The 24409-nt window shown below is 43.2% G+C and overlaps 1 protein-coding gene across 4 annotated transcripts in view; it reads left to right on the forward strand.

Moving 5' to 3' along the window:
- The window catches only part of pde8a (phosphodiesterase 8A), a 55464-nt gene extending 31377 nt beyond the window's left edge, over positions 1-24087 (forward strand). For all 4 annotated transcript variants that reach the window (XM_080458411.1, XM_080458408.1, XM_080458409.1 and 1 more), the window contains exons 12-22: positions 10487-10564; positions 10755-10825; positions 13166-13330; positions 15981-16029; positions 16243-16378; positions 16476-16674; positions 18467-18684; positions 19846-19978; positions 21211-21375; positions 21506-21635; positions 21937-24087. In XM_080458411.1, the coding sequence (XP_080314537.1) occupies positions 10487-10564; positions 10755-10825; positions 13166-13330; positions 15981-16029; positions 16243-16378; positions 16476-16674; positions 18467-18684; positions 19846-19978; positions 21211-21375; positions 21506-21635; positions 21937-22043 (1451 nt within the window). In that variant the 3' untranslated portion in view covers positions 22044-24087. The remainder of the gene's footprint in view (positions 1-10486; positions 10565-10754; positions 10826-13165; positions 13331-15980; positions 16030-16242; positions 16379-16475; positions 16675-18466; positions 18685-19845; positions 19979-21210; positions 21376-21505; positions 21636-21936) is intronic.
- Positions 24088-24409: the final 322 nt, after the last annotated feature.

Below are 24409 nucleotides of genomic sequence, written 5' to 3' on the forward strand. Positions count from 1 at the left end.
AGCACAACTTCCACTCTCAGGATTACATATCTGCATGATTCACATTTCTAATATTAGCTGATTGTTTGCAGACACCAAATACTTGTTGGCTATCAGCACATTGGAGATGAGCACATTGGGGAACTTTAGCTGTGTAAACCGAGACACTTTGGAAATCTGTCAGCAAATGCATAACACCATGCCAGAAAATCATTATCTTCTTTAATCATGGCCCATTTTTATTCTCACCGAGTGACTTGTCCTGATTTACCTTACTGAAAAAGGAATTAATTGTATCTTTTGTTGATCTTAAAAAAAGTTATGCATATTCATAGATTCTCCAGACGAGGCTGTTGTTCCTTGTTGTGTTGAAATGGAAATGCCATTCACAGCTGCGCCGAGTTTCAAAATTGAGTATCTCAGCTTTTAACAGGCAAACATCACGGGGATCATATCTTTCATGTGCTGGCGTCACCGGCTGACTCGAAAGAAGTGATTTTGAAATCCTGCTGTTTGTTTATGAGCCTTGGTGTTGCGGCTCAGTACATTTCACGGTAACTCTGTAGGTCTTGTGTTTTGAGGTTCAAAAGGTTGATGGTGCTTTTTGGATTATGACACAACCCTGCTAAATCTGTTTAATTAGTAAAGCCATTTGATCATTTGAGAAAACAAGTCTTTCTTTTGTGCCTTACTCCTCCTTTTAAAGTGTTTTTTTGGGGGGGGGGGGGGGGGGGGTTACTGTTTTCAATGCCACAATGACTAAATAGAAGAAGAAGGTGCTATCATTTAAAACAAAAATCCAGTGTCTCATTAGAGTTGAAGCTGAACTCGGTTAAACTAAAAAAAAACCTAAAAAAAAAAAAAGTTTCTTTCCTGCTTTTCAAAAGAAAAACCGAAACAAGTTTTTTCCTTTTTTTTTTTTTTTTTTTTTTTTTTCTTTTGCCCTTGTCCTGTTCGGCAGCTTGGGCCAACAATATGATGTGATTGAGAGCCTTCGGAGTCAGAACAGTTTTTGGTCTTGCAACAGGGAGAGACCTGGAGTCTCCTCCTGTTGCCTTCTCCGTCAGAAGCTGGCATGGCTGCCGTACACGACCGGGGGGGAACGCACAAAGAGAGAGAGAAGAGAAGAGAGAGAAGAAAGTCGAGGGGGGAGGGGGGAGGGGGGTGGGGGGAAGGGGATAACATACAATGTCCTTGTTGTGCTACATATATTATTTGCAATAATCACACTCATCCAAATACTTTCCAACTGTTATTAGATTGAACCAGCCTGAGCAGCTCTATCTAGACAGTAAGATGATTTCCTAGATTTAACCAGCCTGAGCAGCTCTATCTAGACAGTAACGTGAAGCAGGAACATGAAATAACAAAGAGGCAACAACAAAAGAGGAACATGATTTTTAAAGTTTGAGCAAATGATGACAGACAACAAGCAACTTCAGAAGCACCTTTCGTGAGGAGTGAAAGTGTGTGTGTGTGTGTGTGCGTGTATGTGAGTGTGTGTGGCTTGTCCACTGGGTGTGGCCGGAACTGGTGTGGGGGGACCCGTGGTGACACCCCGGGGTCCGAGGCCACCGCGCCCGGACACCGCCACCCCGGCAGACAGAAGCCCCCCAGGCCCGGGGAGACCCCAGCGAACCACCCCAGAGAGCCCCGCCCCCGCCCAAAAAGCACCCGACGGAGAATGCAGAGAGGAATCCCCCCCAGGCAAGAGGGGCCCACAAGAGAAGGACAAAGGGCACAGGGCCCCAGGCCCCGACCCAAGCCGCCAAGCCGAGAAAAGGCCGGAGCAGGGCCCCCGGGCCGAGCGGGCCGAGAGCCCCCCCAACCCCGGCGGCGAGTCCCACCGCACCCCCGGGAACAGGCCCACCCACCGCCCCCCCCAACCCGGTAAGGCAGAGACGGCCCCAGCCGCCGCGCCCCGGACCAGCCCCGCCCCCAGACCCAGGAAAGCGAAGCCCGGCGCAGGCCCCGGTCGGAGAACAGTCAACTCTACACCCCCAGGAGCCTCATAATCCACCCGCCCCATAACCCCTCCCCCCGGGTCTTGATTGGGAAACCCAACCCATGACCCACCCCGCACACCCACACACCCCCACACCCCCACACACACACACACACACACACACACACACGGAACGGGGGGGGGAGTGATGACTCTCGCACCCTCAGGCCGCCGGCCGGGCCCCCTCCCGGCCACCGCGGTATCCCAACCTCCACCAATCCAACAGCAAGTGGAGAAGGAGCACCGCACCCCAGCCCCCCCACAAGCGCCGCGCCCGAGGGAGCGCGCCCCCCGTACTCCAGCCGCACTCACCCCGGGCCAGGGCGGGACCCCAGCGGGAGGTGCTGGGGGGAGCCACGTCTCCCGCCCTTCCCCTGCCCTATATGTGTGTTGGATGTATGTAAGGGTGTGTTTTTGTGTTTTGAAAAGGTGGATGCGATGTGTGTGTCTATGGTGCGGTTTAAAATTGGGGGGTAACGGGGCCCGGGCGTTCTACCGCTGACAAGCGGCAGAACCCCGAAAGCGGCTTACCCCCTCAAGACCCTGCATGACTAAGTGTGGTTAAAATTGTGGGTGGTGCAAAGTCGGGGGAGGACCCAGACCGCAATTAAGTAGCCTGGACCCCCCACCTAGGCACCGCCCCACTCTTCCCTATTGTGGGGTAATATAAGGTGAGGTAAGGCAGGGAGGGTTCTGAGGGAGGGGGTCCCCCCGTCGCTAGGACCTTGGCCCAGCTGGACCCCCCGCGCTGCCCCACCCCACCCCCCGAGCGGCCGGCCTAGGACCAGGGGGGCCACACCCCCCCAAACAAGGCGCCGCAAGGGGACCCGGGCAGGGAGCCCCCACCCCACCCAACGGCCAGACAGCAGAGTCCGAGACCCGCAGGGCCCAGTGCGAGCCCAGCCGGAGGCCAGTGGCCAGGGCACCCCCCCTCATTCGCCCACTCCACACAGCCCCACACCCCAACCCACACACCCCAACCCACACACCCCAACTCACACACCCCAACTCACACGCACACGCACACCCCTATCAGGCCCTGGAGGTCACTCTCAGTTAACCGTCCATCCAGAACCCGGAGCCCCCCCCGTACCCCGCTCCCCCCAATCCGGGAATGAGGCAGACCCGGAGCGCGGCAGCAGGGGCCAACCCGCCCCACCGGGGGAGGGGGCCAGAGGGAGGACCCACCCCCAGCGCCGCAGCGGGCACCCCCACCGGGAAGGGGGAGGCCCCGCACCCCCAGGGCCCGGACAACCCGCCCCCAACCTCCCCCCAGTCGACAGCCCAGCCGGGGCCCGACGCCCAGCCCCCCCATCCCGCCCCAGCGGGCCCGACCCCGGCCCAGAGCAGAGCCCCCCCCACATCCCCGCCCAGGACTCCCCAGGCCAGGCCGTAACCCTCCAGCATAGATGCCAGGACACCCCCGAGCCCACAGAGCCACCAACCACCAAAGCCACGACGCCCCAGCCACGGACGGTCCCCAGAGCCCCGGGGTGGAGCCACTACCCCCCCCCCACAGGGCTACATGGTGTATTTAATTATTGGGGACCATGTGGACTCAAATTCTGTCAAATGATTTTTCCTACAAGCAGACATTCTCTCCAATGTGATGTGGTCTAGAAGTAAGTTTTTAAATAACTTTATATTCAAATTACTTTTGGATTTCCAGTTCATGAGGATCGCCTTTTTTGCGACGCTTAGGGAAACCAGGAGCATGCAGGACTCATTTTTTTCTCTTTTAATTTCTGTGAGATCTCCTAACAAGCAAAGTGAAGGTGAGACTGGAATAGGGTGGCCCAGGCATAACGATAAGTCTTCACAAATCTTTTGCCAGAACGTTTGGACTGGCGTACACAGCCAAAGTGCGTGTAGATAAGTATCTGGGAGATCACCTGTGCAGTTTGAACATATGTTAGTGGGAGTGAGCCCCATCTTGAACATCCTTTGTCCTGTGTAATGAACTCTGTGAAGGATCTTGTATTGTATGAGCTGTATATTGGGGTTTTTGCTCATTTTGAATGTATTTGTACAGATTTCTGACCAAAACGTTGGGTCTCTGTTGATGTTGAGATCTTCTTCCCATTTGAATGTGGGAAGGGATATTGAGATATTTGAACCTGACAGGATTGAGATAATTTTAGAAAGAGGTTTAGGTGCTGAGATCTTCAGGAGGTTTGTCACTGTCTGAGGTAAGTTCAAGTTAATCTGTTCTAGTTTGAACTTAGTTTGTATTATTGACTTAAGCTGAAGATATTCCAGATAGTTGTTTTGACTGATACCATATGTTTCTATTAGTTCATTAAATGGAATAAAAGAGTTATTGGAGATAAGTTGTTCTAAGTGTCTTATTCCTTTATTTTGCCATCTTGGGAAGTTTATTGGTTTTTTTCTTTGCAGGATGTCGGGATTGTTCCAGATGGGTGTGAGTTTGCAGGGAATGAGTGTAGATCCATTTATTTTAAGAAATTCCCACCAAGCTGTCAGCGACGTGTTTATATTGATGCTTTTGAAGCAGCTGTGCTTTTTGATGTCAGGACTGAAGAAGGGAAGATCTCTGACTTGGAGATCTTCACAGAATGTTTTTTCAACGTCTAGCCAGCCTTCATCTAGGGGTTTCTGATTGATCCATTTTACAACATAAAGTAGTTTATTGGCCAGATAATAATTATAAAAATTTGGGAGTTCTAAACCACCTTGGTCCTTGGTGTTCTGGAGTGTTTTTAAACTTATACGTGATGGTTTATTTTTCCATAAGAATTTTGAGACATGAGAATCAAGAGTGTTAAACCAGGTTTTTGGTGGTTTTGCTGGGATCATTGAGAAGATGTAGTTAATTTTAGGCAAGATCATCATTTTGATTGTTGCTACTCTCCCCATAAGTGAAATTGGGAGTGTCCTCCATCGAGTGAGGTCCTCCTCTATTGCTTTAATAAGGGGGGTGTAGTTTAAGTGTACCAAGTCTGAGAGTTTGGCTGAGACGTTAATGCCGAGATATTTGATGTTCCCTGGTTTTAGTAGGGTGTTAGGTGTCTGCTGAAATGTAGAGTTGATAGGCAAGACTACTGATTTGTTCCAATTTATAGAATATTCTGAGATTGAGGAGAATCTGTCTATCAACCCTATTGTTTCTGGAAGAGAGGTCTGTGCGTTTTGCAGGAAAATTAGCACATCATCCGCATAGAGACATATTTTATGTGTTATATTTGCTGTTCGTATTCCTTTTATGTTATTATTCTGTCTGATGGCTGCTGCTAGTGGTTCGATGAAAATTGCAAAGAGAGATGGTGAGAGTGGACACCCCTGTCGGGTGCCTCTCTCAAGATTGAACCTTGAGGACATTTGGTCATTGGTTTTAACACAGGCACTGGGTGAGGTATACAGTATTTTTATCCAGGAAAGGTAATATTCTCTAAATCCAAATTTCCGTAGTGTAGCAAGTAGAAATTTCCAATTTACCCTATCAAAGGCTTTTTCTGCATCTAAGGAGGTGATAATGGCTTTTTGTTTATTGTGGTGGCAGTGGTCTATAAGATTAATTAATCTACGTGTATTATTAGTGGAGTGTCGTCCTTTAATAAACCCAGTTTGATCTGGGTGTATGATGTGGGGTGTGATTTTTTCCAGTCTGCTTGCTAATGTTTTACTAATTATTTTAAGATCTACATTGATTAGTGATATCGGCCGATAGCTAGATGGTAGTGTGGGATCTTTATCCGGTTTTAGAAGAAGACTGATATTTGCACAGTTCATATGTTGGGGGAGAGTTGAAGATTCTTTAATTTCCTCAATTATTCTGAAAAAAATAGGTGAGAGTAAAGACCATAATTCTTTGTAAAATTCAGTGGGGTATCCATCAGGTCCTGGAGCTTTACCATCAGGCATGTGCTGGAGAGCTTCCTGCAGTTCTTCTACTGAGATGGAAGCTTCTAGACCTTGGATCTGTTCTTCTTTTAATTTTGGGAGGTTGACTGTGCTCAGAAAGCTCTCTATTTCAGATTGTGAAGGATCAATTTGTGAAGAGTAAAGTTTTTTGTAGAATTCTCTGAAAGTATTGTTTATTTCTTGTGGGTTAAAAGTGATTTTACCATTTTGAGTTTGGACTGAGGGGATTGTACATTTTTCTTTATTTCGTTTTAACTGATTGGCTAAAAGTTTGCTGGATTTATTACCATGTTCAAAGTTCTCCCAGCGTAGTCTCTGCAGTTGAAATTGTGTTTTATGTTCAATTATTTTGTTCAACTCTATTTTAAATTTTCTTAGTTCCATTAATAGGCTGTCGTCTTTGCAGGCAGCATGAGCTGTTTCCATGGTTTTGATTTTATCTTCCAGTTCTTTCTCCTTTTTTTTTTCTCTTTTGGTCTTGTATGAGGAGTAAGAAATGATTTTACCTCTCATGACAACTTTAGCTGTCTCCCAGAGGACGCAGGGAGAGACACCAGGCAGGTCATTTGTTTCTAAAAAGATTGTCCATTGTTTTTTAAAGAATGTGAGGAAATCTGGATCCTTAAGCAGTGACGTGTTAAATCTCCACTGTCTAATAGGAGGGGTGATTGTTCTATTAGTAACTGTCATAGTGACAGGTGCATGGTCACTGATAGTAATGGGGTGAATCTGTGTGTCCAAGATGTCTTTAATCACTGATTTACTCACCAGAAAGTAATCTAAGCGCGAATAAGATTGGTGCACTGCTGAGTAGAAGGTGTACTCTTTAAGAGTGGGATGAGAGGTGCGCCAGGCGTCGCAAAGACCATAGTCACTCATGTACTGCTGGACTATGTCTGTAGATTCCCAGTGTCGGGTGTTTGCTGCTTTACTAGCTCTGTCTACTTGTTGATTGAAGGCAATGTTGAGGTCTCCTCCCACTATCAGTGTTTTATCAGAGTGTGTTGAGAGGGTGGTGAAGAAATTATGATAGAAGGAGGGGTCATCAACATTTGGGCCGTAGATGTTTGCGATACACATCTCTATGTTCTGAAGAGAGATGTGAATAATTATAAATCTTCCCTCTGGATCTGTGATTGTGTCTTTACACGAGAATTGTATTTTATTGTTGATTAATATAGCTACGCCTCTCTGCTTGGAGTTAAAACAAGCTGAGTATGTGTGAGGGAATTGTGGTGATATCAATTTGTGATGTCCTGTTGTAGGTGTGTGTGTCTCTTGTAACAAGACAATGTCTGCCTGTAGTTTGTTTAAGTGTTCAAAAACTTTTTGTCTTTTTATTTGCGTGCCCATTCCTCGTACATTCCAGGTGACAAACCTGAGCGTGTTTCTAGCTACACTCATCTTCTAGGTGGGTTCTCTAATGCTGTATGTGTGGGTGTGTGTGTGTATGTGTGTCCGCGTGCGTGTATGGGTGTGTTTGTGTGTGTGTGTGTGCATGCGTGAGTGTGTGCGTGTATATGTGTCCGCATGTGTGTTTGACTAGGTGCATGCGTTTGTGTGCGTGTGTGCATGCGTGCATCTTTGTATGTGTCTGTCTGCATGTGTGTGTGTGTGTGAGTGTGTGTGGATGCATATATCTGTGCGTGTGTACTTAGGATCCCTAAGTCTGACTGGCTATTCAAACGTAGTAGTGTGTGTCTGTCAGTATATGAGTGTGTGATATGGTGACAGTTGGATTGTGATGTTGAGGTTTTAATGTGGTGAAAACAGTGGAAGTGTATTGTTATCAAAACAAGGGAGGGGGGGTGGAAATAGAAAAGAAAAGTGAGAAACCAAAAACAGAAAAAGAACCAATTCAAACCCATAGGTGACATTTAGCGGTGACGTAACGAGTGCTTTTTTTTTTTTTTTTTTTTTTAATTATATCCGTGCTTTTTTTTTTTTTTTTTTTTTTTTTTTTTAATATCCCAGTGCTGACAGTGCAAGTCCATAATAATTATTACTACCGCAATATAGCAAACATCGTGTACATTAATGATGTAATACTAATTAGCTTCGCTTTAATATACGTTGTTCATGATGTTTACTGATGTTACAGTTAAACTCTTACCTGGACCTGAGTAAACCTGTGATGTGTGTGTGTTAGAGTGGTCATACTCAGCTTGTGAGGACCATCAGTAGAGCCAGGGAGTGACAGCGGGGTCTCGGAACAGCTGGCCGTTGACATAGAGCCTGTCCACGGTGATGACGGCCCGGGATCCCTCAGCGATTAACTTCCTTCTTACCGGAAAAAGCAGGCGGCGGCGGTCCAGGATCTCCTTCGGGAACTGGTCGTTGACACTGAAGTCCGTCCCTCGTAGCTCCCTGCCGCGACTCTTCACCTGCTCTTTCTGTTTGAAATGGTCAAACTTGGCGACGATGGGCCGCGGGCGCTGGTTGTCCTGTCGTCTTCCTCCCAGGCGGTGGACGCGGGCGAAGGTGATCTTGCTCACGGTGTCGGCTGGAAGCTTCAGACTTACCTGCATGAAGTCCCGCAGCGACGCCTCGGTGTCTTCTTCCGCCCGCTCCGGCAGACCCGCGAAGACGAGGTTGTCCCGCATGCTCCGACTCTGAAGATCGAGAATGGACTCCTTCATCTTCTTGTTGTCCTGCGTCAGCCCGGTCAGTCCTTTATTGAGTGACTTCACCTCGTCCCGAAGTCCCTGGTTCTCAGTGGTCAGTTCCACCACCTGCCGCTGGCTGAATTCCAGCGAGTCCCGGAGAGCCTGAAACTCGCGGTGGAGCACCTCGACCAGGGCGAGCCGGGCATCGAAGCTGGACAGCTTGGTGTTAATGCTGTCCAGGATGTCCTCGAATTGTTTGGACGGCGGGGAACTCATGGGTGAAGAGCTCTCCGGCCGGCTTCTTTTAGATGCCGCGGCTTGAGGTGTTTTAGGCATGACGAGACGGTCGTAGCACTCGTCCAAGTAAGCTTGAAGTTCTTCGATCGTTTCTTCTTCCAGCGTTGTTTGTGATCTTAATTTCCCTTTTGTTATTTTGTTTTGTTTTGTTTTTTCCTTCCGTCAGACGGAAAAGTTTGTACTACAGGCAGGGTGCCGCCATGTTGGATTGCACTCGATGACGTCACACTCGAATTACTCACTGCGCATGTCAGAAACAAGTTTTTTCCAACTGAAGCACAGGTCCAAAATAAGTTCTTCAGATCTGATTGCGATATCTGTATACCACAATTTCAAACAAAAAAAACAGGTTTTTAACAGGTTTTGAAAATGAACACTAGAGCAGTGGGTGAAATGCTCCTTCACTGTTTATTTGTAATCTCTAGGTGTATCACAAGGGAAGCTGGGGCTGCTTATTTTTTTTTTATGTTTCACTTCTCATCTGAAAGGCAAACACTTCTTGACTTAAGAATCCTCACCCATACGCTTGGTTGTGGTTGTAGATGAAATATGTCGCTGAATATGAAATGGGACATTGAATGCAACATTTTGTTCCAAAACAGTACATTTATTAGCTAAACCAATATATTTTTTTCAACAAAATAACAAAAATGTTAGTCTCTTTTGACTACTGAGCTTCAGGCTGAGTCTTAAGGTATTGTACGGATAGTCAGTTTGGATTTTTTTTATTCAATTTTTAGTTGGAAAAATGTCCTCTGTGCCATTTATTAAAACTCACACAAATTACACACTTATTAAAAATTACTTGTCAAAGAAATGTTCTCAGTTTTCTGAATGATTTCCATTTGTTTATTTTCCATTTGGTTAATGATTTCACGTTGTTTCATTTGGTTGTTACTTTGAAGGTAAAGTGTTGAGTTGTGCTTTATTTCCTTGTGTTGTCATCTCATAACTTTAATGGGCTTTAGCCCTTTTTTCAGACAACTGATCGAATATGGTAACCTCCATATTTCTTCCAGTTTCCTCAAAACAAACCACAACTTAATGACAGAAATAATCAAATAGTCTTGTGTTGTAAAATCTGTGAAAACTATCACAATGCTCAGCGCTTTACACTTCTTGTTAGACCAAAAACTGGTGCAGCATTTCTTCCTCTGTCGGTACATCAGTTCTCCTGATTGGACGGTGAAAATATGAAAATAATTCAACAATAAAAATATTAAAATGTGTTCCCTTCATATTTGTTCACATGTACAATACACATCAAACTAGTGCAAGAGATTAAAAGTTTGAAATATAGGCCTATTTATTCAAATGTGGAGCATTTTTATATGATTACCCACATCGTGTTGTCGGACAGAAGGACTCTGGAAGTTTGATAGGATGTGACAACAGGATTGTGAAACTTTTAAGAGAAAGTAATTGAGAAATGTATACCTTATGATATAATGTAGTTGGAGTTTGTCGAGATGAAGAAATAAACTATATCTTCAAGAATCTATGGTTAATATTTCTCAAAAAGTTCCCTACAAAATGTCAAAGGCCACTGGACGAATGTGTAGAGTCACACCAGTGACGATGCCACTGCAGACATTAAAGATCACTACTAAATTTGATTCACATCACCTCCAGTACAGGACGCAATGTTACCCAATGTGGAACACCTGAACTGTTTTTTTTGTCCGTGTGTTCATGTGACGTCTTTTCGTCCCCCCAGACATGCAATCCAGTAAGCACAAAGACCGGAGGAAAGGCTCTCTGGACGTAAGATCCACGACGTCCCGGGGGAGCGATGGTGAGAGTGAAGGGAGATGAATGATGGAAACTTTTGGCGTCAAGTGTTAATTGGACACGTACACAAACAAACTCATTAGAAAGTGTTTGGACAACTGCGGCTAAACTTGTTTTTGTTTTTACTCCTCTTGCGAGATTAACTTTGAAACTTCTAACACAGGGATGCTTTTCTTTTTTTTTCGTCCCGACAGGGAGCTCACAGCGAAGGCACTCGTCAATGGCCCGAATACACTCCATGACCATCGAGGCCCCCATCACTAAGGTGGGTTAGTTTCTCTCCCCGCCCCCCAACCCCACAGCCTTCATCATATGATTAGTACTTTGTACTGAAGTTCTGTATCTCATGACTGAGCTCTTAGGTCATAAAACTGCCACAAGTGCCATGAGCACTTCTTGTGCTGCAACCAGCGCTGATGTAGAGATCACGCACACATGTCAAGAGGAGATGGTCGGAAACAGAAAAAGTCCCCGGGGATGGGTCATATGACACGCTGCAGTTCCTCTGCTGTATCATTTGACTGTGTAGCGAGTCCCTCTGGGTTTCATCCTCAGCAGAATAAAGCGGTGAAAGAACTGCTGCTGCGGTCTCTGTATTTGTGTAATTAGCTACAACTTGTGCTGTGACACATGCTGGCTGACCTCCCCATAGGTGTGGCTACTGCTGGGGCTTCTACAACCTTCAAGTTCATCACCCGAAGAGTGAATATAGGAATCTTTTGTCCAGTTTAAAACAAATACAAGTGAAGTATTTTGAATTAAAGACACAAACATCAGCTTGAAGTGTTCAGGTTACTGCCAAACTAGCAGATTTCCAACCGTAACAAACCAGGTGTCAGCAACCTTTCTAACCTGGCACGAAAAACTGTCTTCTAAACTAGTGCGCCCTGATCACCACCGGGCTAAAACTGAATTAACTTACAGTATGACACAAAATATAGAAAACATTTCACAAGAGGGCCTCACAAGGTAAGCGCGGATCTAATTTCTAAACTGCTTTTAATCACTCAAAACATATTGCACCAGGAGAGGAAAAAACAGGGATTACGGAGCATCAAGTATCTCAACAGGCACATGTTTAGACGACGGCCAAGTGTTTTCCCATCACAACAGTGTTGGTGAAAAATATCTAGTCATTTGCAAAGCGTGTTTAAGGGGAAGTTGGTCGTTGTTTTTCACAACAAAATTTGATCCATGATCCAATAGATACAGTGAAAAGCCATTTCCATCTAAAATGGCTGATTTTCACTGATGTCAGTGTCACAATGACGATTCTGTAGTTTGCCATCTGTGGCTCTTGTGTTTAAGGTTTCCTACCCCTGAGGTAAATGTGTTGCCCTTTTCATAACGAATTATTCAGTTCTACTTCAAGGTTTGGTATTTTCTTCATTATTATACACAAAGTGTTTAATTCGTCACTTAATTGACCTTTTTCTACAATTATTCACGCAAATTTTTCAGTCACTTGTCTTTTTAGATCACTTGAACAATCCAAGAAATACTCGCGCCGTCTTGCACACAATGCCTGTGGAGTTGGATTTCGATATTTGTATTCCAGATGTACTGATTCCTTAATATTGCTGCTGTACTTGAATCACACAGCACACAAATCTATCACTGGCTCCCACCAGAAACCAAGTCGTTCTCCTTAAGGTGGAAGAAATCTCATTTTCTGCTTCGTCAATACTCAACACATCTTTCTAAAAAGGTTGATCAGGTTGTTTTTCATGCTTGTGCAAAATTTACCTCAAGACTGAAGGCGGCGCTTCCTTGTGATGGCTCCACCAGGATGACCCTCTTTGTACATCATCGTTATACTATCCAACAGAGCGCCACCAAACTCAGCCTTCCTTTAACTCCACATTCAACTCGGTGGCTTTCTCGTCCTTCATCTCCTGAAAATGTGCTTTTCCTTTTCTCTTAGTTTCTCTTGGTTCTCCAAATGTTTGGTCTTGTTACATATCTCAACATTCACCTTAACTGTTTTCTAACCCTCCCTGCTTTGTACTATCATGATGACGAGGAACTGTCGTGTGTTAATTACTGTTTTTGAGCAACTTTACTGCTTGTCGCAAATGAACTCGGGTCTGGCAAGTTAGTCCAGTTCTTTAGCCACTTGGTTAGGAGTCTCTGAGTCCTTATTATAATTATATAATTGCCCCCCAAAATTTTAAATACTAAAATAATTATTGTAAATCTTTTCACAGGATAGAAAAAAGAAGAAAAAAAACCTCCTAACATAATATATAACTTCCCCAGAAGCGCACTATTGTATTTCTGACCCTTGTGTCCTTTTGTACATGCGTTAGCCTAAAACTCTAGGTGATGGAGTGAGTCATTGTTTTCTGGACCCAGAGGCTTTAAAATAACCCAAATCAAATAGGACTGGCCAGATGTGTACACATTTGCTATTAATAGAAAATTAATTCTTATTTTTTACTATATTTTACCTCACTATTTTTTAAATACTTTGGACCATAATAAAACTAGTAAAACAATTACAATCTCTCAGTGAATATCATCTATTATTTCTATGTCTTCCGTTCATGCATTCCCACTTGCTAATGCTGCAACGGATCATCAAGTTTCTCTTGAATTTTTACAGGTAATCAACATCATCAACGCAGCGCAAGAAAGCAGTCCCATGCCCGTGGCCGAAGCCTTGGATCGGGTACTGGAGATCCTGAGGACCACTGAGCTCTACTCCCCACAGCTGGGCACCAAGGATGAAGATCCGCATACGAATGACCTCGTGGGAGGGCTGATGACTGTAAGCAGCAGATCCTTCAGAGCACAGAGGTCCTTCAAACAGCCTGAAAACACCCAAACACCTTCCTTCCGTTATGCATGAATCCACTCCTTTATGATAAGGCAGGAATATCTGCAAGCGTGTGCTGCGCCGTGATGTCAAGGAATCGGAGCGACGCAGGCCGGTGTGACCCTGCGTGCGTGTGCTTTAGCTTTTTCTGTTCACATTTGGGGGAGGGAGGAAGAGTCGGACGGTGAGATTAACAGACAGCGCTGGTGAAGAACAGAGGTAGAAACGGTGCCAAGTTGGCAGTCTTGGCAACAACCCCAGAGGAAGTGTTAGATTGTCCTTTGTGCTCCTGTAGGCTGGAGAGGAAAGCCCACCCCACCCTTTCTTTCTACCCCCCACCCTTGTTTAGTTCCCTCTCCTCTCCTCTCCTCTCTCTCTCTCTCTCTCTCTCTCTCTCTTCAGAGTCACACTCACATGAACCTTTTCCTCTCCACTCCACATGCCTGGAAACATCCTGTTCTTTGGCTCAGATGAATAAGCATGACTTTACTTATACATGTAGCCTGTGGAAACACAGCAGCACAGTTGGTCTTTCACCAGAGACACTCGTTCTGCATAAATGATAAAGCCTGATGGAACCACGAAGCGCTGAAGTCTTTGTCCTGGTTTAGATGATTATTTATATTCATGTATTTTACTGGCCGCGGTTTTCTGTTTGTTTCGGTGACGGCCGGGGTGCTGGACCTGAACTCGGGAGATCTTGTGAACATTAAGAGAGGAGCTGTCATCTTTCTGGGGTAGAAGGTCTTAAAATAGCTGGTGTGTACACAGGCAGCGCCACCATGAGACAATGCTGGGGTCAAAGATGAGCCAGTCTCCTTTTCCTTTTTCACTTGTGAAGTAAACATTTCAATCTGTGACACACGCCCATGTACTCACTGACACTCAATATAGACTCACTGGTCACTTTATTAGGAACACTCACTATAATGTGACCCAGTAGCTCTGCATTAAATTCTGCCCTTTAAAAAGTAATAATGCTTGAATTGCTTGAAACTATTTTAAGGTTTTATTTTTTTTAAGTTGTAGTTTCTACAGCTTTTTTGAGTTGGACATTAGATTATGAAATTTAATTTGGTTTAATTAAATTTATTTTGTACGTGTGGGAATAACAACAAAACAGAATAAATTTAGAAAATAAATGGCCAACAAAACAGACAAACATAACAGAGCAAAGCTGAAAAAAAGAGTAAATAAATAAATGATTTTTTTTTAGTTTTGGCCACCCTTTTAATAATATACTATTAATCATAATATACAACAGAGCGTCTGAATATGAGAAACTCCACTCATATAATGTAGTTCAATCAACTCTGCAGTGAAAAACAAGCTCAAACTATAACATTGTTTAAATTTGAATCAAAACCATACTGACACAGTTGTTGTTCGAGGTCATGATTTACATTGAGAATGTGCCTTCATCTTTGAAGAGAACGACTGGATCGGATAATTTTATTTTTATTTTTGTGATTTAGTGACGCACACTATGTTCACTGCTGAAGGATTTGGGGGGAAAGATGCAAGTTTCAGTCTGTGACGGGAACAACCAGTGACCATATAGATGAATCGGATAATAGCAAAGGTTTAAAATGATACTTGACATGACGTCTGGTAAACACAGCCGGCGCGGCACACATTCGAAGGAGAGCCGGATCATTATACTTCTCACCGCATGTTTAAATATTTGAGCGATGATGTGTTACCCAACTGATCAACCCCATTTGCAGATCCAGCATGTGGAAATACTCAGAGGAAGACATTTGGCCTAATGAAATAATTTATTGCAGATTACCTGACGCATGTGCATAAATCATCAGGGTGCCATTTTTGACATCCTGATCATTTATAGCTATTTAATGTGGTGATAATGATGTAAACAATCTATTTGTTTCATTAATAATAGTTTAATCCTTGGGTTTGGATGGTTTTCCCTTAGTACTTCAACTCCTGTGTTCTTGTTTATGACGTATAACTGAATAAATGTGTTTCCACACGATATGAATGTTATAGAGTAGCTCCCTCCTCGTTTTCAATTTAAACATAAAACAGAATTCCTCTCATCCCTCTTTTTTTTTTCTTTCTTGCACCTCGTTGATAAACATTTTAAAATTGTTTCAACATGTGATATTTAGACTGTGGCTTTGGTTCAGTGATTTCAGCCCACCGTCGCCTCCCCCTCCCCACCTCCCTCGACTTGTGTCTAAATCTGATCTGTCATTTGTGGCTCACTGAAATGCCTGTGATGGTGATGTTCAAGTCACAGAAACATGAACTGGTCTCACCCAAGTTTCCTTAAAGTCCAACCTGATGCCCGTGTTTGTGCTGCTTGTGGCTTAATTTAGCAGAGAGGACTTTTATATCAGGCCTGATGCAAGAGTGAGTTTCTCAGCCAGATAATTAAACCTTAACGGTTCCTCTTTTAAATGACGTCCTTGTATTTTCTTTGTAGAAAAAAGGTATTTTTAAGACCAAGTTTAACTCTTTTATATGGCTGTTTGAGAGACAATAAATGGTGGATCTTGTTAATGTGTGCATGCATTGAGTTAATTACACATTCCCACTACTTCCTCTGTGCCTGAATCTTTTTTTTTCTTGTTCACAGGATGGTTTACGCAGACTGTCAGGAAATGAGTACATCTTTTCCACAAAACGTGAGTTTGCGCAAAACATGCTGCAGGTTTGGCATTAAATGAGTTGGCATGGTTTGAGAGTTTTATCTCCACTTTTCAGCTATTTTGTTACTCCAAACAAAAAAACTTATTTTTTTCTCAGTAGAGTTCATGCAGAGGTAGGAAACGGCACATCTTTAAGCTCTCTTTCTTTACATGAATACCACCTTTCTTGTTGTTCACTTTTGCCCTCAGAACCTCACCACATCCCCAGTCACCTGACAACTCCTTTATCGTTAAATGACATCCCCCCTCGCATTGCCCAGACCATGGAGAATGAGGACTCTTGGGATTTCGACATCTTCAACTTGGAGGCTGCAACCATAAAACGGTGAGCCAGCACATCAAAAGTTGTGTGTCTTCAAGAGGTGTCTTTATTATTCTGCATAGAGAGCCTGTGATGAGAGTCTGTACGCATCTATCTGCAGGCCTTTGACCTACTTGGGCATGAAGATCTTCTCCCGCTTTGGGGTCTGTGAATTCCTGAACTGCCCCGAAGCCACGCTGCGCTCCTGGCTACAAGTGATCGAAGCTAACTACCACTCCAGTAACTCCTACCACAACTCCTCACATGCGGCTGATGTCTTGCACGCAACAGCCTATTTTCTCAACAAGGAGAGGGTCAAGGTAAATTAGTAATGAGCAATAAAGCTGTTTTTCAATGCATGGATGATTTAAACCACATGCGGCCCAATTTGATTTCAACTGGGCCAGACCAGCCAAATGATAGCACAATAATTTATAAATACCTGTAAAGTTTCCTCTTACTCTCCGTGCACAGAGTGAGTCTATCCTGAAAGTTTTCACAGCTCATGCCCTTTCTTTTTTTGATTCCTTAGTTTTTATTGAAACACTTTTCCAGAAGAACACGAGGACGTACAGCACAAAAACATGAAAGCAGACACTTAATATCGGCATCTAGATTCTGAATCCCTTCTGAAGTTATTTTGAAGATCCTGAAATTTTGTAACAAAACCTCTTGCATTCTGAAATCTTATCAGCCCACAGTGTTTCCCTTTATAATCCCGTTAGTGAAAGCTGGTCGAGAGCAAGGGTTTCTGCAGCCTTCAGCGGGTTTTCACAATCTCACTATCACAATATCGCTCTGACGCCAGTGCTACTCTGTTATCATGCAGTCCGATTGATTCAGACCTAAAATTGAACAGCAGATGAGCGTCAATGCAGGACTGCTATTCTTGTTTGAACAGTAAACAAGATGGATTAGGAACAGAAGTCTTCTAATCTCTTATTTGTCTGTTTTACTGTTTATATAGTCTGATTTTAACCCAGCTGCTTTCGACTCAGGAGTCATTTTTTTGATACACATTTGATTTGGGGATGTGTTGCACATTTAGTTTATAGCAGGATACCTACAGTGAGTTTGGATCTGGGCCAGATGTTTTCTTTTTGAAGGTTGCATATTCTGTCTGTGTAGGTTTCCACCAGCTTCTCCGGCTCTTCACGCAGTCCAAAGATATGCTTTTCAGGTTAATTGGTGACTCCGATTTGTCTATTTTGTTGAGTGTGTTTGTAAATGATTGTCGGTCTCTCTCTAATGTACAATAAGAATAGGGAAAGAGGTGTTTCACTGGATGTTGTTTTTTTGTTCAACTGTCAGCAGTGATACTTCATATGAAGCGTTTGAAGGTTACACGGTGCACAAGAATTCATTACTACTTGCCGTGAATCCAAACGTAGGAATTCTCTATGGCACACATGTCTATCTCTCTCTAGACATTCTTGAGTGTTGCGTTTCCCATCCCTGCCGACTTCATCCTAGAAAGCCATGCTTTTGCCCAAGTGTGTCAGTGGCTCAGTAAGCGGTTGAGGGCACGCACTGGTTAAGCCGATTACCAGACCATCTATTTCTGATCTCACTGGAGTGATCTTTCATTCGCTTAGCCTGTGAACTGTGAACTGTGAAGTTGCATCATCCAAGGTTAATGAATCCCTGGAACTCCGCGGACGGGTCAGTGTGTCTGTTACGTGGAAATTAATTTCAAAATGAGGAAGTGTTTTAAAAGATCTGGTGGAGTGGTCGGGGCGTCGCCCTGGGTTAAACCCTCAGGAGATCCTCAGGGTCACGTCCTTGAGCGGGAGAAATTACCACAGTTCAGATGTGGGGCACTTGAAACGCAAACTTCTCTTTAATGAATTTGTGGAATTTCTATAAACACGTCGTATAACCTTCCCAACAAGAAACAAATTTAAAATCCTATGCTTTTCTTTTTTTTTTATAGTTTAAAACTATTTCTTTAAACTGGACTCCCACATATAAGCCTATCTAATGAATGAAGCAAAGGCGACCAAGCATTTGAACTACCTCATCAAAGTTTATGTCCGAAGCAAATAACATTCATTTAAGTGAGAAACAAATGTTTGTTCATTTTTGTCTTTCTTCATTGTTTTGCGTCAACAGCAAAGTTTGGATCCCACTGATGAGGTGGCAGCCCTGATTGCTGCTACAGTGCACGACGTGGACCACCCAGGCCGCACAAACAGCTTCCTGTGCAATGCAGGAAGTGAGCTGGCCATCCTCTACAACGACACAGCGGTGCTGGAGAGTCACCACGCTGCGCTGGCCTTCCAGATCACCACCAGAGATGATAAGTGCAACATCTTCAAAAACATTGAAAGGTAGGAGAGCTATCACCGTAAATGACGTCGGTCATGTTTGCCGCATTGTCGCTCCACATGGAGATCATAGAAATCTCCCTGCCTTGTGATTTTCTGGATTAAAGCTCAAACAGATTTTCATGTAGCACATTCAGCACAAGGGGAAATAAAAAATACTTTTTAAAAAAGCATAACAGCATGTTTAAGATATGTATTTAATGACAAAACTGAAATAATGCATGTAATGAAAACCAGAAAAACTTAACACACACTGTTTGATCAAAAGTAGGTAATCACATTAATTTTCTAAAACTGTTAAAAGTATGTGTTCGGTGCATCAAGGTAAGAAGGGACCTGGGTTTGAATCCTGGTTGCAGCAGAAAAGGCATCCATCATGAAAGGAGCCCGGTTTACTGGGCAAGTTGTGAGGATTTTCTTAAAAATTATAGCGTGGAATAAACTATCCATTATTGAAGTTACGTCAATACAGCCTTAGTACATGGCTAAGTGACGCTGGATTGACAAAATAAAGGCCATATTTCCACTTTAAATACTTTTTCTTTTCTTTAATTGTTATAAAAACTTAAATTGAAGAGAATCTAGACTTTAATACAATAAGACCTATCAGAACAGAAACATGGATGTTAGAAATTTCAAATATGAATTGCAGAGATTCTTAGTGTGTCAATGCAACAAATTAGGATAATCCACATTTGATGATTGTTGATTAATAATGATAGTGGTGAACATGCAGTCTGAATTGTCATGGGGGGTAAGACATGTTTCGTGGTTGTATAGAGTTAGGTTAAAATTAGGTTCAGCAGTTTTTTTCAGGATTGTTTTATTCAGGAAATGGACTCAATGCAATGTAACGTTGAGATCTGCGTGTTTATATACTGTATATATGTTTATGTGTGGTGTTTGTCTGTGTGTTTACAGCAGCAGTCCAGTAATGCGATTTGAGTTCCCAAAACAGAATAGCTCACATGTGCTGGTCCCCTCTGAGGGGGAAGGTGGACAAAGCGTCCATTCATGACCACTGTCACTGTAGTCGGGAGGAGAGAGCCGTTCACACGGGTTCCCATGCTATCTGCCACTCTGTCACCTCACTCTCTCCCTTGTTTTCTCTTCCTCTGCTCTCCCTCCTTCGCCCGATTTCCATTTATCCCCTTCTCTTTCCAGGAATGAATATCGAACATTACGGCAGGCAATCATTGATATGGTGCTCGCCACAGAGATGACCAAACACTTTGAACACGTCAACAAATTTGTCAACAGCATCAACAAGCCTCTGGCTGCACTGGAGGAGAATGGGGTGAGGTTAAAGACGATGCTGAAACTCTCGTCAATGGTCGTGCGTTTCACGTCTGTGTAGAAGGAGTAGCTGAGTTCTAATTTTAGCATTTCAGTGAAAGGAGGGCACGCTGAGGGTGACCACACCTCAGTCTCACTCTGTCACAGAATTACGTCCTGTCAATATGCGAGCAACATTAGATTAAGTCATGATGATCCGAGATGAGGGGACCTGCTGCCGGTTGCTGCCTGGGTACAGATAGCTTTGTGGGGAGAGAATTTTACAACTTGGTAACATCTTTCTCATCCCTGTGTGGAATGCTCAACACAGACATTTAAAAGTTGTCTTGCCTTTTAAAGACAGGAACAACACTAATATAACATTTAATGCTCGCCACACTTTTGTTTTAGTTAGAACTCGTGATGTATGGAGAAAATCTGTCAATTGATTTCTAAATAGGTGTATATGTAATCTTTGTGGCACAAGTGCATATTTTGTATTTATGAACTAACAGAAAGGGCGAAAAGGAAAAGCAACCAAAACATCTAACAGAGTCAAAGTGGCTTTAACAGCTATAGTAACAATAGCTAAAGTCTCCTAAAAGGGCTAAAATGGTTAAAGGTCAAATGGCTAACACACCTAAGATGGCAAAAGGTGAAACTACTATGCACAATAAGAAATGTTAAAACGGCAAAAAAAGATTTTGAATGAAATGTCTAGAGTTTTACAAAGTAATGAAACAACATAATTGCAAACCAAATAAACAGTTCATAAAGTTGTACAGGATTGTGCTATACATACAAAAACGGTGTTTCCTCATTTTAAAGGTCAAATATGTTTTGCGGCTCCAGATGAAATTTATTTGGCGGAAAGTGGTAAAACAAAACCGTCTCTTTTGGTCTTAAAGGTAGCAGACCCTGATCTACAATCAAACCACACTCATTTTGAATCCGCACAGCAGGCCTGTACTTCCTCTTGGCATAGTCAGTGAATTTAATATTGAAGCATAAAGTAGGTCACAAGTCATGTGACTTCCTGCAGCCCTCTTTACCAATTTACATACAAGTATGACTTCTGACGGATTCTATTTTCTCCGTCAACACAAGTAGATGGTTCATAAACTGCTTGCACCACACTGACTTCCATCGGCTCGATTCGGTGCAAATAAAGGTTTTTTTGTGTATTTTATAAGGATCTGTTCATATTGAGGTTTTTTTTGAGGTAATAATGTATTTTGTTTTTTCCTTTTTTAGGGTAACGGTGATGAGGAATCTGTCAAAAGCATTCTTACGTCCCCTGAAAATCGCATCCTTGTCAAGCGGATGCTGATTAAGTGTGCAGACATCTCCAATCCATGCAGGCCTCAGGAGCTCTGTATAGAATGGGCTGGGCGCATCTCAGAGGAGTATTTTGCACAGGTAATTAGACGAAAACAAGACGTCATTGTCTGTTAAAATTCATCTCCACACACAAACTGCATTAGCAGTGTGTATTCAAAAGTCATTTTTATGGTGATCAAGCTGAATTGTGCTCTTGTCTCTGGCACAGACGGATGAGGAGAAGAGACAAGGTCTACCAGTGGTCATGCCTGTGTTTGACAGAAACACATGTAGCATCCCAAAGTCCCAGATTTCTTTTATAGACTACTTCATTACGGACATGTTTGATGCATGGGATGGTAAGACTACGTCACACAACACAAACACTCTTAATGCTCCAAAGCCTTAGTTATTAGCTGTTATGAAGCAGATTTTTTTTTTTGTCGTGATAGCAATATATTTATGGATTTTTTTAAATTGTTTCATGATATAACATTTTCTCTCCTGTCCATCATATGTGGAATTAGAATTTGCTGCAGGAGGGAAAGCAATTCACTGTTAATTTTTTGTTGTTTCTTTTATGTATCGGGAAGAAAGACATTTTTCTTTTTGTAGAAAATGAAGGATCACACAGATCGTAATTGTCGGTCGTCTCTCCAGCTTTTGCAGACCTTCCCAATCTTATGCAGCACTTGGACAACAACTTCAAGTACTGGAAAGGCCTTGATGAGAGGAAGCTGCACAGCCTTCGACCACCTCCAGAGTAGGTGCTGCAGTGTGCAGCCCTGGGACCACACTGTCCGGGGCAGACCTCCTCTTTCCTGCTGGTGCGTCTCTCTCCCTGCCAGCCCAGCCAGCCAGCCAGCCAGCCAGCCAAAGGGCCCCCTCGCCTTCACTCTCCTGCTTCTGTAGCACGCCGAGCGTCCACATGTCCGTCCGCGCAGAAACCACAGAAGGACTTCCTGACGTGCGATTGCAGCAGCGACGCTGCCGGCTTTACAAGCTCGTCAGATGGGAACTGTAACAGACGCGGACGTACAGCATCTTTATGAACTCCTCGTGCCTCCCAGGCATTCGCAGTGTAGCTGGCCAAGTGACATGACTGAGAGAGAGAGAGAGAGAGAGAGAGAATGCTCTTTGGCCTCCCGGAAAAGCATCCGTCCTCTGATTACCACATGGGCACTCCCGTCTGCCTGTGAAGTTGCTGTTTTGAGTAAAAACTGCGTGTTTACCGAAGGAGTGGATGGTCTGCATATGAAGATGTCCGATCCACGTCAGGCCATAGTCACCTTTGACCTCTGTCCTTGTGCTTGCAGCAAGGCAGGACTGCTCCGTCAACCCCTGGAGGCCACGTCAAGAAAGAACACTCCACTGCTACTTTAGTCTTTGTTTGTTTTTGTTGGTTTTTTTTGGCAATATTTCCATGTGTCCTTCAGAAACACATCTAAGTTGACACACAGCTGTCGTCACAGAAGTAAGAGAGGACACTTTCCTCGTGGGTCAGGGAGTGGACTTCAATTTCAGGCCACTGCTGAGAGACAAAAACCTCAACATCGTGATCATAGGTATCTAATTACTGATGATTTGGTATGTTAATTTTTTTTCGTAGATGTTCCATATTTTCTATATTAAGATTAATAAATGAATTAGTTGGTGAATAAGAACAAAATGAATTTAAAAAGAGAGATAAAAGCCAAAGCTAATGAAGACAAATACTACTATAACTCTCAAAAAAAAAAAAAAAAGATTCACAATTATTATTCATATGAAGCATTACCATATTAAACATTTTTTTTTTTTTTTCTTATCAGAAGTACAGTACCAGTTTGAATGAACACTTTTGTATTGCACTGTAAACAATATTAGAAATGTCTACGTCTCAGTGATTTGTCCAGGGGTGGGATGTTGCATTGGAGAATAAGCTGTTATTGTTGATCATCAGGAGTTTGCGTGTGTGCATGTGTGGGTGTGTTTTGGTTGTTGGTGTGAGTGCGTGGGTGTATTCATTGTTGCAACAATCCCTTACTTCTTGGTTTAATGCTGTAAACCGCTTGACATTTGACAACAGCAGAAATATGTGAAGACATTTTGGACTTGAAAATTTTTTCTCCCAGAAATTTTTGTATCTGGTTTATCCTACTGAAAAAGACTGCCTTATTTTATACAATATTTATACAGTACATCCCACTGTGCAACTGCAACGGACATCTGGAGTTTTTATTATAACATAGTCAGAAGGTTATGTTCAAGTAAATCTCAATATTTTTATAGACAATGAATTTTACACTGGATTTGCAGCAAATGAGATCAACCATTATAGCTATCTGAATACCTGTGAGTGGGATGGTCACATACAGCATGTATACAGAGAACTAAATGGTTAAGACGGATGTGGATCGCAGAGTTGTCTATCACTGTCTTTAAGCAGTCTCCTAGAGGCCAGCTTGCATTGATTTTTGATCAAACATCATTCTATTTTGGCCACTTGTCCAACATCCTTTATGCACAGACCCAGGGAACGACTTTTTGTTCAAGGTTGGATTCAGATTAGGATACTAATATATGTTAAATATTGTTGCTTATTAAGAATATTTCCTCCTTAAACAGTATATAAATGCCATAACAGCTAAGCAAATGGTGGTTGAAAATATTTTTTGACCGCAATTATCTTTGTTTCTCTATTATGACAGAATTGTACACTCAATCAGGGGATTTGTTTGTTCCTTCTGATTCACATTTTGGTCTGAAGGCGCACGGAAAAAAAAAAAGTAGAAATTATTCAATGAAAAATAAAATGTCAATGATATGTTTGATGCGTTTTTCCTACTTTCCTTCAATTTCTTCTCTTACTTTCATTCTTTAACTTGTTCTTCACCCCCCACCCCCCCCCCCCCACCCCCCCCCCCCCCCCCCCTTCAGCCAAACTCACATCATGGGTCAACTAACCACTTCAATTTTGTCTCCTAAAAGCCAGTATGAGGGACGCGTGTTGGTGTAGTGGTTGGCACTATTGCTTCATAGGCATAATACGCCTGGTTTGAGTCCAGACTGTATTCTGTGAGGAGCTGCATGTTCTCCCTCTATCTGGGGATAGAGTGTGAAGATGTAGAAGCGCTTTAAGGACAATATTAAA

Source organism: Lipophrys pholis (genome assembly GCF_963383615.2).
Source record: "Lipophrys pholis genome assembly, chromosome: 2".
NCBI lineage: Eukaryota > Metazoa > Chordata > Actinopteri > Blenniiformes > Blenniidae > Lipophrys > Lipophrys pholis.